Raw genomic sequence first — 19,284 nt, 5'->3', positions numbered from 1 at the left:
ACAATTGCAGGACACTTTATGATAAAGCCATAGCTTTATGGCAGCTACTGTTTACATCATTGCTATATGCATATCATCTGAAAGACATAACTTATGAAAGGAGATACCCATGCATACCCCAAAGTGTGACTATAGTTCTGTCTGTCCAAGATGCTGAAGGAAAAAAATTGGAGTAATTTGTATTTAGGGTTTAAACATAGATGTTCTCTTTCATTTTGCTAATTAATCTTTTGGTTTTCTACCATTACTTGCAGTTTTAGGCATGCCTGATACAGTAGAAGAAATGTGTCCAGAGATCCCTCAGCTGGATAGACTGATAAAGGAAATAAATGATTTAGCAGAGTCTGGAGCAAGGTATACTGAAATGCCTCATGTAATTGAGGTGATCTTACCCATGCTATGCAACTATTTATCCTACTGGTGGGAAAAAGGGTCCGAGAGTGTTCCTCAAAGTGCTGGGCCTTGCTGTACAATGATAACATCTGAGCATCTGAGCCTCGTTCTTGGAAACATTCTGAAAATCATTAACAACAATTTGGGAATAGATGAAGCATCTTGGATGAAAAGAATTGCAGGTATTGTAAATATTTTTGAACACTAATTGTACTAATAATATTTAATTGCTTTGCTATATTTTACCTTATTGCCCAGTGATATAAGAGCAAAAAATTATAACTAGAACCATCATGAAAGAAAGATAAGTAATAGATAAGTAACAATAAGAGAAATATGGGATTTTTTTATTATTAGTTCTATGCATGCATTGTAGCATCACTGTAAGTAGAGAGCTTTCTATTCAATATAAGGGATTTTGAAAATCACCTTCTCTATGCACTGCATAAGAGCCTTAGCACTTAATTTGGAGTTGTGAATTCCATTGATTTTTCAAGACACCTGAGTTTTACAGTAGAGGGTATAATTGCTGTGAACTCTGTTTATGAAATATTGGGACAAAACGGAAAGAAAATGTAAATGGTGAAATAATCTCAGGAGTTACCCAAATTCAAAATGAGTTGGTTTGTCTGAGTAAATGTGTGAGCTATTAAATAAGCTGAAAGGTTTTTTTAAATATCCCATAAGATATAGTACCTATCCTGCTAAAGAAGTTTACCATATCCAAATTTTATCATTCTTGTTATACAGTGTATGAATGTAATGTGCATAACATGGTTCAAGAAAATCTCTGTAAAGATAATAATTTCCTGCTAAATTTGAATAATCAGTACCCATTCGTACTGTGGTTTTGATATTATTTTAAATGCTGGAAATTCTTTAATAATAACAAGGATTCCGTTAAAATTTAGTAAGAAATTTGCTGCTTAATTGTAAACAGCATTTCTTGCAGTTTTGTAGCGATTGTTCATCTACATGAGGTGCTAATATACTCATGTTGTTCTTGCAAGGATTTTTGACTCAGGTAGTTTACATTTCATTGCTAGCACTTGTACAAAATTGATCTATGACCTTTAATTACTCATTCATTCCATGCATTTTGCCCGAGGCAAAATAGGTAAAGGAATTCTTCCAGAACACTATCTTCTGGAGGTTTTCTGACATTGGATACCAAAAAACCCATCCCAGGCACAAAAAAACCCAAACAAAACAAAAAGTAATTTTGTGAGAACTTTGTTACTCAGTCCTTACTTTGCTTAGGTTCTTAGTTAGACACATGGGACTTGCCAAAACCATGATAGTTTAATTTACATAAGACTGAATACTTATAATCCAAATCCATAGTCTTTTAATCTCTCAATATGCAGTTTTTATAAAGCTACATTCACAGTTTTTAAAATAATTTTGTGATGCAGAAATATATGAAACCCAATAACCTTTACTATTTCTAGAATATCAGCATTCATATTAATTCACCAGTTATGCATTAATCATAGAATTATCTATATTTTCATGTATAGTTTATGCTCAACCCATCATCAGCAAAGCCAGACCTGATCTCCTCAGATCTCACTTTATTCCAACACTGGATAAATTGAAGAAAAAAGCTATGAAGATAGTAATGGAAGAGGAACAACTGAAAGCAGACAGTAAAAATGACACCCAAGAAGCTGAGCTACTCATTCTTGATGAGTTTGCTGTACTTTGTAGAGACCTTTATGCCTTCTATCCAATGTTGATACGTTATGTAGACAACAACAGGTAAAAAAACCTAATAATTAAACTCGTATTTATTGCTTATAAATATACTAGAATCTATGATCAGAGAAAATTCACTTAATATTATTGTGAGAATCAGATCCTGAGTATTTTACGATTCTTAAATCTTAATCCTGAGTAATTTAAGATTCTTAAAGAATGCTGTACCTTGAATTCACACCTTTTGCTCAGGTGCAAATTCCTAGATTAACTACACTAATGTTACCTGATCTATTAAATAGAGATTATTATGTTAAACTATCTTTTTTAAAATATCTTATTTTAAATTTCTCTTATTTTTGTAATTAGAGCTAATTGGCTAAAGAAACCAGATGCGGATTCTGATGAACTCTTTCGAATGGTAGCTGAAGTTTTTATCCTGTGGTGTAAATCACATGTAAGATAAAATGTACACTTTTTCTTCAATTTCATTCTATCTTTAAATAGAAATGTGGTACATGCAGATGAGTTAAACTTCTGGTGATTTATTTTTTTTCTTTAGAATTTTAAAAGAGAAGAACAAAATTTTGTGATTCAGAATGAAATCAACAATTTGGCATTTTTAACAGGAGACACCAAGAGCAAGATGTCTAAAGTAAGTTAATAAAAATTTGTGGATTAGGTAACTCTACACTGTGTGTTTAGTATGCTGAAAGAAGGTTCTGAAAATCTACCCAGATTGCAGCTGCTCTGCTATTAGAAGAAAAGAAAAATAGTTTTGCTTTTTGATGACAGATGTGACAACATGCAAAATATAGTCTATGTACCTTAGAGTTACATTCTAAATGTCTGCTAATACTGAAAGACACAAGATTAAAATAAAAGTATTGATTTGAAAAAGTTGCACATATAAGAGAATATGGGCTGTATTATAAAACATGGGTTATTGAACATTCAGGAAAGAAAAAAGTAGACTATTTTATAAAAGCAAGTGAAGAAACGTTGATTGCCTCATCATTTTTATGTGAATGTCAGTCTGTATTGTTCTGTCAACTCTGATGGAGCACTGCTGTCTTTGCATATACCTCTTTATTTATACGTGTAATGTGCCACAGGTACACCATTTTTCTTGTTTCTTGTTAATTAATACATTCATTTCTTTTTTGCTAATTTTAAATATGACAAGATGCTGATATATGATGGCTTCAAAGTACATTTGTTACCTGTATAATAGAGAAATTGTCAAGGTAAAAATGCTACTTTGACATTAGCTGAGGACATTGCCTTACTCAGCTAAAGCCAGATGAAGTCTAACTCCAAATTAGTATTCACAAATATAGTGAAGAAACCCTTTCTTTTATTCATATTTATAATGTGTTTGAAATAATCCTATTTGGAAGGTGTAGCAGAGAAGTAGCATTTAAAGTTTTGTATTTCACTGTATTTTGGTTACCCATAACCTAGCTGCTGTAAGTCCAGTTTCAAACAATAGAGGGGTAGATAAAATGTGCAGTTGCATTTCTTAATTATCTATAAAATGTTTGGGGTTTTTGTCTTTTTTTCCTATGATTTTTTTTAAGTTTTGAAACCTGACTAAGCCAAACCCTGATACTGGAATTTTTACAAGCAAAAATAGTGTAATATCTGCTCATCGTTACTGTTCATGACTGGCACTGAAAAACAAGTCCAACTTTATAAAAGGCTCTGCATTCAGAGATAAGGAAATTTTTAACCTGTTTTCTTGTTGTCAAGATGCAGCTTATCAAAATTGTTTGATAGAACTGGAATGTTTGTATAATCCCTATTAACAAGATCAGCAGTGGGCACAGTCCAGGCTATTTGAGGAGCAATTGCACAATATAACAGAGTCTAATATGTGGCTCTGTACTTTTATCATATGGCAATCATTGAACACACATTTATTATGTGTATTTTAACATTTATACATTAGAAATGGTCTGAGGAGACAAAAAATAGGGATACTTCTTTTTCTTAGACGTCACAGATTAGAAATGGGTGATTAATGAATATTTAATCTAAACTGTGTCCCATTACAGTACTGATAACAGGATAATATGAAGTAAAGCATTAGTGTCGTATTTTTGTCAGTCTGGCATGACAGGAATGAAAGACAAATCTTTACAAAATAAGAAATAGGTAGGTCTCATACTGCTCTGATTTTGATAAAATCACAGGAATTTAACATCAAGAATCTGTAGTACCCAAATATGATTTTGAGATTATAATTTCAAATTCCTTTTGTATATATTTAAGTATACAGATATACTATGTGTGAATAATTGTATGAATATATTTGTAACAGAGATGTAGATGCATATGTAAATACATTTTCATTCTGATGGGTATGCAGTACAGACAGATTCTGGAGTTTTTTGTATGCATATTAATGTCAACTTATGGCATTCCAGGAAACTGTGCATGGTTATTGCTAATAAAGGAAGAAATAAAATACTGTTCATGACTGAGTATTTTATTAATATGGTACTATAACTACAGGCATGATTGCAGAACAGCTGATAATTTAGACATTTTTTTCATGATGACTTAAATACCATGATGAAATATGAGTTGAGTTTTAGAAGATTTGTATTGGTTTTCTACATACGGTTTCTAAGCAGGAAATTGCTAATATTTCATAATATAAAATGTAAGTGGTCTAAACATTCAATAAATGATAGAATTAAATCTGATTTTTTTTTTTTTTAAGACTGCATAGGTTAAAATAAACAAGAAATTATCTAAGTAACTGAATTTCAGGTATTCTTACAAGTTTGATGTTTATTTCTATCTGCAGACATTAATCAGTAGAGGACATTACATTAGGGAACATAATTTTTATTATCTCTTGCTTTAATATTAATATTTAGCTCAAAAAGTAGCATGTTAACAGACTAATTAGCCTTTTCCTCTCTATCACTTATTCCTCTTTATTCACATTACTTCTAGTGGAAGAAATTTTATCCAATGTTTATAGAGCATGAGAAAGTGTAGAAAACTGAATATGGACATTGGCTATTGAAAGTGGGCCCAGGGCAGAACAGTTTGGAGTCTCTTAAAGGAGTAAGGCCCCAGGCTGATCTCAGACTGCCTTAGGTGGCAGAGACAGAGGCTCAGTATTTTTCCTGACACAAAATACTGGAATGCTGTCAGAGTAAGGTGTAGTGTATCATGTACAGAAGGTTGTATAACCTTACATACTGTATGGAAGAAAAAAAAGAAAGCAGAGGATGAAGGAGTAGCATTACGTTACTTATTGGTAGCTAATTGCAGTGGTAACAAGAGATTCATCATTACAAGCAATAAATTGATTAAGTACCCATTGTACTTTTATTATACCATATTAAATTTGTTAATAGTTTTTCAAATAAATGTATTAACAGCTGAGAATTTAATTTTTCTTTTCTAAAAATATGGCAGCAGAATGCTCGGAGGGGAATGGTAAGTTAGAGAACTTCCAGTCTGAGACAGACTGGTAACTTAGATTATGTGGAAATAACAGATTTGTGATAAAACTGTTGAAATGGAGAATTTAAACACATTCAACTCCAGTAATCTGTAATTTTTGACCCCTTCATGGATTTCTTGATAAAATAGCCTTTTGGTTAAGAGGAAACAATGTCCTATTGTGTTATTCAGTTAAATGGAATGGAAGACTAAATGTATATATTCACATGTACATAATAATTGCCTAATATGTATGTGGGAAATTTTTCTGTGTAAGTTTTGAAATCTAAATGAATGTGTGGCTGGATATACACCCTCAGTTGCTAAACACTTGCATATCCTACTGAAATTTTATTTGACTTGTTCTCATTATTTTTTTTAATCTATTTTTAAGAAGGTTTGAATAGACCTATTATAGAGGCAGTCATAAAACCCAAGTTCATATTATGAAACAATATTTTTGTTTGTGCCCATCTGTAATATGTAGTACATATTGTTTGCAGATTTACAACAATTAGAGGATTTCATGTTCGTATTTTCTGCAGGAATTTTAGATCTTTTAGATATTTTAGAATTTTAGAATTTTAGATACTTTCAGAGTATTTCAATTGCATAGAATACATTTTCTTTGGATATACTGAGTTAAATCATGAGTGGATTATTTTTATGGTCAGCCAAAATAAATTAAATACAATTAACATCTTGTCTTTAGTTACCTTTAGTGTGTATATACACCTGTATATACCTGATGAGCCTTGTCTATGCAGCATCTACATAGTTCACACAATTGAAATTTTAAATTAAAATTTGCTATTTGTCTAAGGTATTGAAGGTTCTAAGATGCTAAGATTCTGACACTTAATTTGAAGATTAGTCTTTTGCTTTTCTTGACTTCTACCTGTTTTTCTTACTGTGTGATATAAATAGAGCAGACCATAAAAAGATTTTAATAATAGCTTGGCATCAACATTTTGAAGCTTATTCAAGTATCACAAGGAAACAAAGTTACTATTAGCACTAAGACAGAAGTGGGGGCTTGTGGGTTTTTTCTGCTTTCCATAGTTTTCTATAGTATCTTCCTATGCCTGGTCAAGCATTCTCTTGAGTAACAGTTTATTTTATCTTACCATAAATAAATGGTTCTGTTGTTATTTTCTTAAGATTTCGTGACACAATGATAATCTAATACTGACTATGGAATACATATTTATTTAAGTGTATTTATGGTATTGATGTAATAAATGGGAATAAATCCTCTGTATGTATGAGAGTTACAGCTGAGTTTATAATATTGTTTTCAAAATGGGTACTGCTGAGAGATGCAAGCTCAAGTTTTCTCTCAGGCTGTCTTCAAAAGAGTAATAAGATATGCAATGGGAAAATAGATATGTAAATTTAGTGCTACACCTTGCCAGTGATACTTTAATTTCTACACATATTTCTTTTCTCAAACATATTTTGATGGGGAAAAGAGAGAGAAAGAGTTATTTTGGTGAAAATGTGAATATTTTTCATTATTGGACTATCCAGAGTTCCAGACACCTTTCTTCTTTTAACAGAATTGGGAAAAGATGCAGTAATCAGTGTATTGATAGGTTTACTTACTGGATGTGCTTATATGCACAAGCAACAAATGGAAGTGTGTGGTAGAACAGCAACAGAAATTCAGAAGTTCAATCATTTAATAAAATTAAGCTGATTTCACTAAGATCTCATTTGGTTATGCATTTAGAGTCTATTATTTTAGCTACAAGTTTATTACATTTTTACTGTCCTCATAAAACTGAGTAAGTTTATAAATAACTTGTAAAATTATCAACTTTTCATCTCTTTTACTTATTTTTTTTCCCCTTTATTTTTCTTTCATACAGGCCATGCAAGTAAAGGTACAGGTCAAAGTGCATGATGTGTCTTTGTTTTAGATTTAGAGATGATCAGGCTCCAAGCACTCTTTCCATTGATCATAGCAGTGGCGTCACAAAGTAAATGACCAGCTTCCACCTACTACAAATTTTGTCCCAGCTAAAGTGGCAGTCTTTCACCAGAACAGATGAAATTCCCTTTGGCACTCCTAAATATTGCTTAAAGCAAAAATGTACTAAAGCTACCTTTTTAAACTATTTTAGATGTTTGTTCTGCCTCTGCTGTCTTTCTGCATTTTATTTTTTTGCTAAAATTTTGAAGTAGACATTGTAAAAAAAAAGTCTAAGTAGAGTCATTAGAAAGATGTATTTGGCTTAGGCTATTCAAGAATATTTGGGAGAAATGTGCTATAATCTATACCCCATCTGTAGAGGAATAGAAGATTTTATTAAATCAAGTAAGTTTAAATAAGATATATAGTTCAAATCCTACCTTTCTCCAAAAGTAAAATGATCTTTACTAAAGTTTTGAGATGTGACAAAGGTTTTGAATAATCCTTGTTTCTTTTATGTATTCAATGTATTTGAAGATTTCTTTTCCTCCAGTGAACTATAGGTCACTTTCCTTTTGCATCATTCATATCCTCTTTTTTTTTTTTTATGAATTTCTAATATAGATGAGTACTTTCTGACCTATGGTGCTTTCTTCATTGGTGAAGCAGAATGAACAGATGGAGCCATAAACCCTTTCATCCTTCCCTTCACCCTGTGTGCTGAGAAGCACACATGATGCTGTGAAGAGCTTTTAATCAATTAAACCGGAGACATGAGTTAAAAATGGGAGAAGCTCTGTTAAACTAATAAGCTGATTTCATGCTTTGCTATTGTCAAACTTCTCCAGGTATACAGAGTAGGATTTAATGACTGCCCTCATCGTAACCTCAAAGAATTAAAGCTTAAAGAGGGATGGAAATACAAAAAATATTATTAATAATTAATATTTAGCAATGATTATATTATTATTATGAATATTAATAATTAATATTTTAATAATTACTATTCCATAATCTTAACCAGATTTAGCTGGTTTTTTTAGTGTAAATAAATTATTTCTTCATTTTCATTGTGTATTTAGTTATTATTAATCTACTGAAGAATCTGTAATTGGATTTTAGTATTTTTTTTTCGGAAATATCAATTTTTGTGCTTAAATCCTCAGACAAGTAAGATCATTATATGCTGTTAGGCAAACAAATTATATCATTCATCCTTTTAGCACAGGTAATTATTTAGGAAAAATATATCCTATTTAATGCTCTTTACATATGTAATGCAGGTATTGTGTGTATTCATATAGGTGCATATTAGAGCTGAAAGAGACATAATTCCATTGTCATTTAGGTTTCAGTCTGGGACTCTACTTATACATTTACTAGCTGGAGAAGTGAATGCACAGACAGCAGAATTTATGGCAAAGGCAGAATGGATCTTCTTTTCACATTTTAAAAATTCTCAAGTTTTAAGGTTCACCTATCTTATAAACCTCATATGAACATAAATAAAATTGGATGTACAAAATGTCCACAGGCATAAAAGATGCAGAAACCAGTATCCCTCATTCTCCTTTTGTCCTTTTTAAAATATACCTGTTACATATTTTGTTATTCCTTATTTAAGATGCATAGTGACGCCACTGGAATACAGTGATTCATTGTGGGATTTGTTTGTCTGCTCTCAATGTAGAGTACAAATGATGTCATTATTATAGCCATTGCATCACTAGTTCTAAGGCATTTTGAAAAGCAAAGCTTTGAGGCAAAGAACTCTCTTGCAATTGTTAGTTCCTTAAGAAAGGAAGCCACATCCATTGCGTGTTCCCTCAAACTTGCAAAATATTTAATGCAAGCTGCCTACACAGAGATTCACCATCTTGAAGACAGAATTTGCCAAAATTTATCACCAAGTAGAATGTGTATTGCTGCCTTTTTTCTTCAAGTTATTACTGTGATAATAGTGAGGCATTAATTGGGAAATAGTGAATTGCAATGGATTCTGCTGTATTCTTATGTGGAACTACACAATATATTATAAGAACAGTAGTTAGTAAATCTTAATTGAAGGAAAAGGATGTGGAGAGTTAAATGCAAGCATTTGTTATTTTGTAGTGTTGTATAAGCCTGGAGGCCTAGTCCTGAAATCTTATCTTAAGCAAAACTCCCCTTGAGTATAGTAGGAGTTTAATCTGGGTACAGAATTCAGAACTGGGCTCTTTGATGTTGTTGCTGTTTACTATGTGTTCATTAAATATATGGGTCTGTTTGAAAGATTTTGGTTCTCTGTCTCATAAAGGAAAAGTTGGGTATGAAATATATTGTACAGTGTCTGTCATAAGAAGATAGGGCAGATGTTATTTTCTTGTGCTGTTTACTTCTGTCTCTCTTGTTTTCCTTTTCCTATTACTGATGATCTCCAGAGATGCAAAATTTTTAAGTTTTTGTCCTAAATTTACTAATATTAGCCAAAGCTGAAGGGCAGTACTTTCCCAGAGGCACTAATTCATTGGCATTTTATTACATAGAATCAAAGCTTTTTAAATAATACTGTTTTTCAGATGAGACAAGTCAGGCAATATTCATTCATTCAGACCCTAGATAACTATCTTTATATAAATCTCTTACAAAAGCGTAAACATCCTGAATTTGTCTCTGTAACATTCGACAAATAATAGTGTCCCCTGAGAATGATTCAGCTTTTAATTTTAGGGTTGTTTCTGATTTGAAAGGTAAGATCCAGAAAGTATTGTCAGAGTCATATTTATGAATGCACACAAAAGTGTGTGACTCCTATTACAACATTACAGCTGTTACTGCATTTTCTGCATTGGTGCACACCAAAGGTATTCCTTTACATTTCTTGCCCAAGATTGTACACTCTTCCTCTAGTGTAGCATTTTTAATTGTTTGTACTACATCAGGAACATATTTCCCTTGGACCATTAGGGGAAGAGCATGTTGGAGAAGTGTGTGGTCAGAGAATTACAGTAATTCTTTTTCTCTTTTCTTTTTTTCTTTTTCCTTTTTTTTTTTTTTTTTTTAATGATAGTCTGGAGGACAAGATCAAGAGAGGAAGAAATCAAAACGTAGAGGGGATTTGTACTCCATACAAACATCCTTGATTGTGGCTGCACTTAAAAAGATGCTTCCTATTGGTTTGAATATGTGTACTCCTGGAGACCAAGAACTCATCTCTTTGGCTAAGACTAGATACAGCCATGTAAGTGTGTGCTTTGTAATAGTTTTTAATGCAAAATAAGCAGAACTTTCTAAACTGAGTTTTGAAGTATAGATATCTAAGCAGTCAATGTTATTAAATATCTGTATGTACTGTAAGCAATTATAGCTGCTAATTATTGTCCTTTTTTTAAAAAAAGTGTATATAGAGCTGCCATAATTTCCTTGTTATTTTCCATTTGTATACAACGTCCATTATATATACATGTTCTTTCGGACCAAATATTGAACTACAATTAGTTAGCTTTAATTCCCTTCAAAGTTCAACCCTTGTTTTATGGTTAAAGAAAGCCTTTCTCCCTTCTGGTATCTAACATACTTTGAAAGCAAAAGAGGTTAAATCTCAAAATTGAAATATATGTTGTTCTGTGTTGTAAAAGCTCTTATTAAATGAATCATAATCTGAATTGAAAAAGACTTCTACCTTTCTACAGAGGGACACAGATGAGGAAGTCAAAGAACACTTACGCAACAACTTACACTTGCAGGAAAAGGTAATATAAAAAAATCTGTCTTATAGATGCTGATGTGCACTTTAAAAACACAGAAGATGAATTGTTTTGTGTGACACATTAAAAGAGATAATCCAAAAAGTAATTAGAAAGGTTTCCATTTTAACATTATTCTTTATGATTTTTTCATTGCAATAAATGTCTTATTTGTAGTTTTGTCTGGTATATTCAAGTTTCTGGAAGATCTATAGAATGGAACAAGTGTGAAGAATAGAGATACTGGTCATCTTAAAGCTGTAATTACTTATAATCAGCCTGATCCAAGAAGAAAATAAAATTGACACTCTACTACTTCAGCTTTTCTTCTTGAATTTAACTTTCGCTAAAGATTAAATTAGGTATTTCTAAGAATATACACATTTTAAAGTGAGTATAATAAAATAAGAAAAGCTTGTGTCATCATAGCACTTGTGAGTTTTACAAGTACCTTTATTTTCCTACAATTCATGTGCTGAATACACTGTCAAAGGTAATACGAATATTGAGTTCCCAACATTCTGTAAATAAAAAATAATTTAGGTAACTGCCTACAGTGTTTGAACACAATAGGAGTAACTTATCTGTCATGGTAGATGACTGCCTGTTTGCTATAAATTTATGCATTTAAAATGAACAGAATAAGTAATTTAATATGGTTTTCCTATTTCTGTCTTGTAAGAAAAAAACCCCAAAAACTTTGGCTGTAACTCTTCACCTACTGAAATTCCAGCTGTCTTTTCCAGACTCCAAAAAACAGCTTTTCACGCTCAGTACAGAGGTCCTGCAATTTAAACTCAATCTCAGTACTAAGTGTGCTTCCTTATTTTAATGCAGTTAAGTGGAACAAATAAGTTCCAGGGTGCTTACTTGGTTTCATTAAATAAAAATACAGAACTTTGCTTAAGAATTGAGTTATATTGCCCAATAGTACATAGAATCAATGCCAATTTTTTTGAGCAGCTAGCAGATGTTAATCTGATCTGAAAGGGGACAGAAATTGTGAGTATTTATAACCTTCTTTATTATATTATGGGAGTAGAAGTGGTGTTGGTCAAATTCAGTGCCTTCATTCAGCAGCTTACAAATGAAATATGTTGGGTTTCAGTCTGATGATCCAGCTGTGAAATGGCAGCTAAATCTGTACAAAGACATTTTAAAGAGTGATGGACCTACTGACCCTGAGAAAAATGTGGAACGTGTGCAGAGGATATCAGCTGCTCTGTATCATCTGGAGCAGGTAAAAAGCCAAATGTCTATATCGCGTTTGTTTTAAAATAACCTGAGATTTTTCCTTGCAGAGATTATTTCAGCTACAGTTACTGTCATCATTAAAGTGTCCAGATAAAACTTAGGCTTTTGTACATGCATGCATGCAAGCACACATGCATATACAGACGTATGTATGCAAAGTTTTCAATGTAGTCCGTTTGAAGTGCCTCCATTTAGCTGCAAGGAAAACTCAGGATGTATTTCTGCAAAACTGCATGAACAGTCACAAGAAGTATCATATACAAATTATCTCCACGCAGTAGCTGAAAACCCTGTGATTTTAGGAAGAGATGTTTGCTTGGGCACTTCTTTTTAATATACTGGGTTTAGCCCGTCTCCTATTTCTGCACCACAGGATGCTGTAGCAACTTTTGAATTGCCATTTAAATACAGAAAGGCATTTGTACTCTTCCTACATAAAGTTAATCCATTTCTTTCACAAATGATACAGCACAGAAATACATTCACGTGAACAACTGAATATGCATTGTTAGACAAAATAACAATTTTTGGAATTTACCATATAGTCCCACATGTGAAATAGTCTAGCATCTTGAGCTTGTCTGAATAAACTGAGAGATTACTATATAGAAGGTCCCCAGTATTTTTACTTATTAATTAAAAATAAAGCCCCAAAAGAACATTTTTTTCAGATGATGCAGAGCATTGGTAATACTTTCTTCTTTGCTAACGAGCTAACCACTAGCTAAAAAGAAAATTTTGGATGAAAGTTGAAAAGTTTCCATTGTATATACTAGAAGATATTTTCCCATAGGTTGAACAACCACTGAGATCAAAAAAAGCTGTTTGGCACAAACTCTTGTCAAAACAACGCAAAAGGGCAGTTGTTGCATGTTTCAGAATGGCACCGTTATATAACCTGCCAAGGTAAGTGGCTGAAAGGTTTATTTCTTCATAAATTTTGTTTGCATTGTTTACTGAGTGCAAATACTGCTTGTGTGTTTGACTACATGTTTGTTGGTTGTTAGGTGTATGTAATTTTAAGAGACAAGAATTGATTAGTCATCAGCCAATTCCTCACAGCAGCAAAATACTCATCTCATGACAAATAACCAGAGTGGGAAAACACCATAAGAATTACATGCTTCATTTTTGTCAGTTATTTGGTATAGTTCCTCAACTTACCTGTGAAAATCATTAAGATGTTGCTGTTTCTGTCCATTTTTTGTCTCTGATTGGTTGCTCTTTTTATTCTTCTATGTTTTTATTCTTTTCTTTTCTTTTCTTTTTTTTTTTTTAATTTTGTATGGCTCTTCCTCTCCTCTTGCATGAACACTTCATGCTCTGTAGCTTGTCTGGGCCAATCTTAAGCAGCTACATCAGAATGTTATATGAATTAAAGTGACTATTGGGGCAGAGCAGTGCAGAATGATATTTTAGACTTGTATGTTGCTCTGCTTCTTATTCCAGTTGAATGTAGATACCACAAAGTCCAAGATAAAATGCATCCCGTGCCTGGATCCATCTACTGCTTTAAGCATAATATTAAGATCATATGGCACTGGAGTAACCTCCTTTACTCCGTTTCTTCTCAAAAAAATCTGAGTTTTATTCAGGTAAAGGTTAAGCACATCTTTAATTAGGTTTGCTTCTCACTTTCTGCAATTTTTCACTTTTTGTGTTTAATATTTTTATTCAAAGATTTTTGGCAAAGTATTTTACTGAAGAGTTGTGTTGGATTTTTAAATGCCTTTATTAAAGCCAATTTACACACCTGGTGTAAAGGTCTTTAGCTAAAGGTCTGTAGCTGTGCCACTAACATACTGGCGGAATATTACATTTGCACAGGACAAATAAAAAGCCAGTTATACTGTAAAAAGCACACAACCATCCTTTACAAAAATGAGTAGTTCTAGACTATAGTAACTTCTCCAAATTGTCATGCTACCACCAGGCCATCTTTAAAGAACCAGAGAGATGGACAGGATTAAATACAACATAACAAACCAGGCAGTATTAACCCTTCCATCTTCAAGAGCTGTGTTTGGCAGAACAAGAAGTGGTATGAAGAGATACCACTTCAGTACAACCTTTTCATGAGCAAGTATTTTTTACAACCATACTCTGGCTTTATAAATTCTTAAAATGTTTAGAATAAATACATGAGCACCCAAATGTTAAAATGGCTCATCCTTTTTTTGCCTTACAAAGCGCCCCCTTTTCTTTTTTTTCATTTGAGGTTGATGGAACACTTGCCAAGAGGCAAAGTGGGTTATGAATCTTTAAATTTTTGAATTTTTTATTTCCAATAAAATATGGAATAATACCCATTTAAATGGAAAGTTTAAATTATCTGTAATTTTTTAGAAAAAATTTTTGTTTTAAAAACTTTTCTCAAACTTTTTCTTCTAAACTTTATGGTAGATTTTGTGGTGCATTCCTAATTTGAATATGAATATGAGGAAAATCTATCAAGCTATTTCATTTTGTAATTGCTAAAAATGAACTCTCATAAAACTATTTTTGCTAATTGATTGTGCTCTCTTCACTTCAAAATAGACAAGAGTGAAAACACAGTTTGAACTTAAAATCCTAAAATTGTGGAACAGTTTGGGTTGGAATGGTCCTTTAAACATCATCTAGTCCAACCCTGCTGCCATGAGCAAACTTCTAGGTGTATTGCTCAATTGATAGGTGCAAATCAAAGTTTTAATATTCAGTAGCTTATAGACACTTATTTTTTTCTAGATAAATCATAGGATTCTGGCAGGAAAATAAGGCTATCACACTATTATAACAACCTCCATCATCTAAATTGACAGTGTTGTTAAGACATGTCTGAACCCTAGGGAGATCATTTGAAGTGGGGTATGATTAATTCTAGGAGCTATTTAAATCTCTTTGATCCAGAGTTTAAAATGCAGCTCTCTATCTTGTCTATTTATTCATTTTAGTTGCAGCTTTGTATTGGGAGTGTTAGTTCTAACTTTGATGCTAGAATCAAGTAATTTAAAGGGCAGTAAACAAACATTATGGTAGTACCTTTTCATTTCTCCTAGAAAATATTAATATCTTCAGTAAATAATAACCTTGCTCGTTTGAAAATTTTCTGGATATTTAGGTGGCTTTCAGTATAGTTTAATTTTAATCTCAGATTGTAAGGTAATTTTTTGCTACACTCACTCTTATGTCTATCAGGTTTTAGGAATTTCAGTAACATATTTCCAAAATGGACATGTCTATTGATATGAAGATGTTAGTTAAATCACAGAAAAATTACTTTAACTTCTACTGTAAATATTCTAAGAACTCATTTTGATGAAAAGTGCCTGCAGATGCAAAACAAATAGCTATATTTAAAAAATATTTTTATTTTTCAAAGAATTAAACATCAGTTAAGTTAGGAAGTACTAATTCTTCATGTTCTGTGTTAATTGAATATATATGGCTTTGAAAAAGTGTCTTATGTGATAAGTGTTTTCTCTGAGATGTGTCTATTTATGTTTGATGTTTTAAGGAAATTAATTTGAAAAAAGTTGTCATATTGTCTGTCATCTGTGTATGCACATAGATACAGCAAAGTTGTACGTGGCAATTTTGCAAACACGGTTTACGAATACATTCTTTCTGACTACTTTATTGAATTTAACTTGTGCCTTTCTTCAATGAAAACCTATATGCTTTTCTTCAGACACAAAATTAGCAATTTCTTCCTGAGCACCTTTCAACGTGTTTGGCTGGAAAAAGTACATGAAAAAACTCAGTATGACAGGCTTATACTCAAGTTAACGGTAATGTAACTTGTGGAGAGCCTCTTGCTTATGCGCCCACTTCTTCCTTCCCAGCCATGATTTGATATTATCATAAAAACATGAATTTGTACAATTTTCAGAGGGGATTCTGATTGGTCAGTTTTTGAAATTTGATAATAAAATGGCACTAGTGTCAGCAAGTGAGCCTAAAGGATTGACTCGATAGCTATTCCATTATAAGATACTGATTTATGTGCACAGTGTATTTAAAAGGTATTAAATGGTGTATATGCAGCCCATTTTTATAGCTTTTTTTGATGGCACAGGATAAAAGTAAACAAAAAGGCTGCATGGAACAGCCTTTCTAACCTCATGTAGTGCAGCTCAAAACAAAATTTTCCCCCAAAATAATGTAAAGATGGAATTTTTTCACCATTATTATGTAGTCGTATTGCTATGAGCTGTATTTTCTGTGGAAAGTTAAATTAATGAATGGTATACACTAGCAATTAGTATGCCGTAGAGTTTTCTAAAACTGGTCATTTTATAGAGCAGGTTTTGTATATTTCTAATGCAACTTCTTTGAGGACATGCTAATACTGCCCTGATTTGGAACTGAAATGCTGCAAGCTGAGGTTAGGCTTTCTGTGAAAGAAGCAACGATTGTCTGCAGATAATATGCTGGAAAGTACTTGATAATTATTTTGGTGTTGATGGCCAGTGCTGTTTTGATGTCCTAAATCTAGTAATTTAGATTTACACCTTGCAATGTAAATCCCACTCACTCAGTCTGTCCAAGTGTGTGTTTTTCTCATGCTTGCATTATCAGTCCTGCAGTCTCATGTATAATGCATTTTAGACCTCTCTTAGCCTTCAAAATAAAAGTAATGTATCCATATGTTTATAAAAACGGTAAGAATGTTCAAAAGTACCTGCAGATTTGTCACTGAATGTTAGTTATGTTTTGCATTTTGTTTCACTGACCAATCAGAGGATCAGAATTGTACAAATATGTATCCTTACTAACCATTAACCATCTGAGCTGTTATACTCTGTTCCGTTACCCCTCTTGATCTCACTTTCACAACCCCCCCAGGCACCGTTCTATTAACCTCTTCCTCAATGGCTATCAGAACTTTTGGATAGAAACAGAGGAATATTCCTTTGAGGAGAAACTAGTTCAGGATTTGGCTGTAAGTACTGACATAATTGGGCATATATTTCAGTGCCCACTTCAGTGTGTATTCTATGTATCTATTATAAACTATATTTAATTTTTGTGTACTGTATGCATATCCATAAACTTATAAAATATTAATCATTATGCTTCAGAGCATAAGGTCATTTTCTGCTGTGGTCAAAAAGACATTTGTCCTGTGATGCACACTGAAGTGCATTAAGGTGATTTATGCCCCAGACGAGCTATGTGGTACTCATTCTTGGGAAGAGAAATGGATTAGATGAACAGTCGATAGAATGACTATTTTTGTTATTATGGTAATTCCTGTGTTCGTATATATTACTTACTGGGGTTTTTTAAAGCTTGACGCTATTGATCCTTTTCCCTTTTAATTTTTTTTTTTTTTGATGCATAATATTTAATTTTAACATTTTCAGCTTTGATACAAATTAATTTTGCTGTTTTCCTTTTTGGTGCACCATAAGGAGAAGTAAATATATGCAACCATATTCAGCAAAAATGTAGTTTACCTGTGTACTTGATAAAAGTGATGGGTAAACTTCAGGATTTTGGTAACGAATGAATTCAGAATGCCTGCTGCTCTTTCTCTTCCCTCTGTGTAATTAGCTTGTCTAAAATACCTCCAAGGAGCTTATCTCCACAGTATCTAAACACCATGAAAGTTAATATATAGCTTCAGGGATCACATGCAGATATATCAGGAAGCGCTTCAGTGTTAACAAAAACAATCCCGTTGTGCCTTTTTAAAGGCCCCTTATGCCTGATATTGTAGAGACATAGGATGGTTCGGGATGGAAGGGACCATAGAGATCATCTAGTTCCAACCCCCTGCCATGGGTAGGGACATTCTTCACATGCTCTGGACAGTTATATGGTCAGTCTTTGTTTGACTTTGTTGCTTCTTGCTAAAGGAAAGAATGACACCATTAATTAAAGCAGTGACCATAATTCTTTCATATTTCCTAGAGAAGTAAATTGAACTTCTGTAATTACAATTATTACTGTAATTACAATAACTCTACAATAACTACAAACACTACAAAGGTGTGATAACACAAGTAAGATAGAGGCAATACCCTGATCTTTGGCCAGTTCTGACTATGTTATATTTTTAACTGCCAAAAAATGTTTGACGTTTAGAATAACGAGCATTCATTGAATCAAGGTTACTTAGAAATGATGTATGAAAATATAGTAGCAGACACTCAGTCTGAATAGGATGTATCTGATTATGTTATTAAAAATTACTCCAGTAATTCCAATACTAAATAATTGAGGTAGAATTTCCTTTCAATTCTGGTCAAGTGGAGATGCATAAGTTCAGTTGAATAAGGCTTCCCCAAGATTTTCCCTGTCTCATTCTCAATACCTTGCAAATGAGAAACTTGGAAAGTTAGATAAAATATGAATAAAAATTATATATTCTAACCTCTTCTGAGTCATATATGCACTTAATATTGCAGGTTATGCCGTAAACTGCTGAATAAGATTAATACAGGCAGTCAATACAAACTGGACAGAAAAAAATTACTGACTCCCTTCGTAAGCTTAATTACTCAATTTTTTTCTTACTTATGAAGCTTAACTTTTATATTCTAAATCTTGAGACAGACATCTCCAAAAAAAGATGAAGAGGAAGAAGAAGAGACTGAGAAAAACCATCCTGATCCACTTCATCAGATTATCCTCTATTTTAGTCGCAGTGCTCTTATAGAAAGAAGGTAAAAGAGCTGTGTGGAAAAGCCCATTGAGTAAAAGCACACAGTAACTGAATTTTTAGTAACATTACTGAAGTGATTTAACACAAGTGTAGTTCATTACTGTAAATGGTGAATACCTTTTTCCCTCTCAGTTTAATTAGAGTTTTCTTGTATTTAAACTCAGTATAACCTTTACATTGAG

The 19,284-nt window shown here is 32.6% G+C and overlaps 1 protein-coding gene across 14 annotated transcripts in view; it reads left to right on the top strand.

Annotated features, from left to right (window-relative positions):
- RYR3 (ryanodine receptor 3) overlaps positions 1 to 19,284 on the top strand; it is a 201,778-nt gene that overhangs the window by 149,811 nt on the left and 32,683 nt on the right. For 5 of the 14 annotated variants that reach the window (XM_042047577.1, XM_042047581.1, XM_042047575.1 and 2 more), the window contains exons 67-78: positions 255 to 575; positions 1,914 to 2,154; positions 2,461 to 2,548; positions 2,654 to 2,746; positions 5,530 to 5,550; positions 7,428 to 7,442; positions 10,521 to 10,691; positions 11,143 to 11,202; positions 12,305 to 12,436; positions 13,244 to 13,356; positions 16,121 to 16,220; positions 18,994 to 19,103. In XM_042047577.1, the coding sequence (XP_041903511.1) occupies positions 255 to 575; positions 1,914 to 2,154; positions 2,461 to 2,548; positions 2,654 to 2,746; positions 5,530 to 5,550; positions 7,428 to 7,442; positions 10,521 to 10,691; positions 11,143 to 11,202; positions 12,305 to 12,436; positions 13,244 to 13,356; positions 16,121 to 16,220; positions 18,994 to 19,103 (1,465 nt within the window). Of the gene's footprint in view, positions 1 to 254; positions 576 to 1,913; positions 2,155 to 2,460; positions 2,549 to 2,653; positions 2,747 to 5,529; positions 5,551 to 7,427; positions 7,443 to 10,520; positions 10,692 to 11,142; positions 11,203 to 12,304; positions 12,437 to 13,243; positions 13,357 to 16,120; positions 16,221 to 17,277; positions 17,375 to 18,993; positions 19,104 to 19,284 lie in introns of all 14 variants that reach the window. The other 9 variants (XM_042047585.1, XM_042047586.1, XM_042047587.1 and 6 more) reach the window with 4 other exon arrangements.

Source organism: Corvus kubaryi, unplaced genomic scaffold (genome assembly GCF_017639235.1).
Source record: "Corvus kubaryi isolate FWS band 111438036 unplaced genomic scaffold, C.kubaryi_AGA036_p1.0 66, whole genome shotgun sequence".
NCBI classification, from domain to species: domain Eukaryota; kingdom Metazoa; phylum Chordata; class Aves; order Passeriformes; family Corvidae; genus Corvus; species Corvus kubaryi.
Note: the sequence above shows the minus strand (reverse complement) of the source record. Positions and strands in the feature narration are given on the sequence as shown.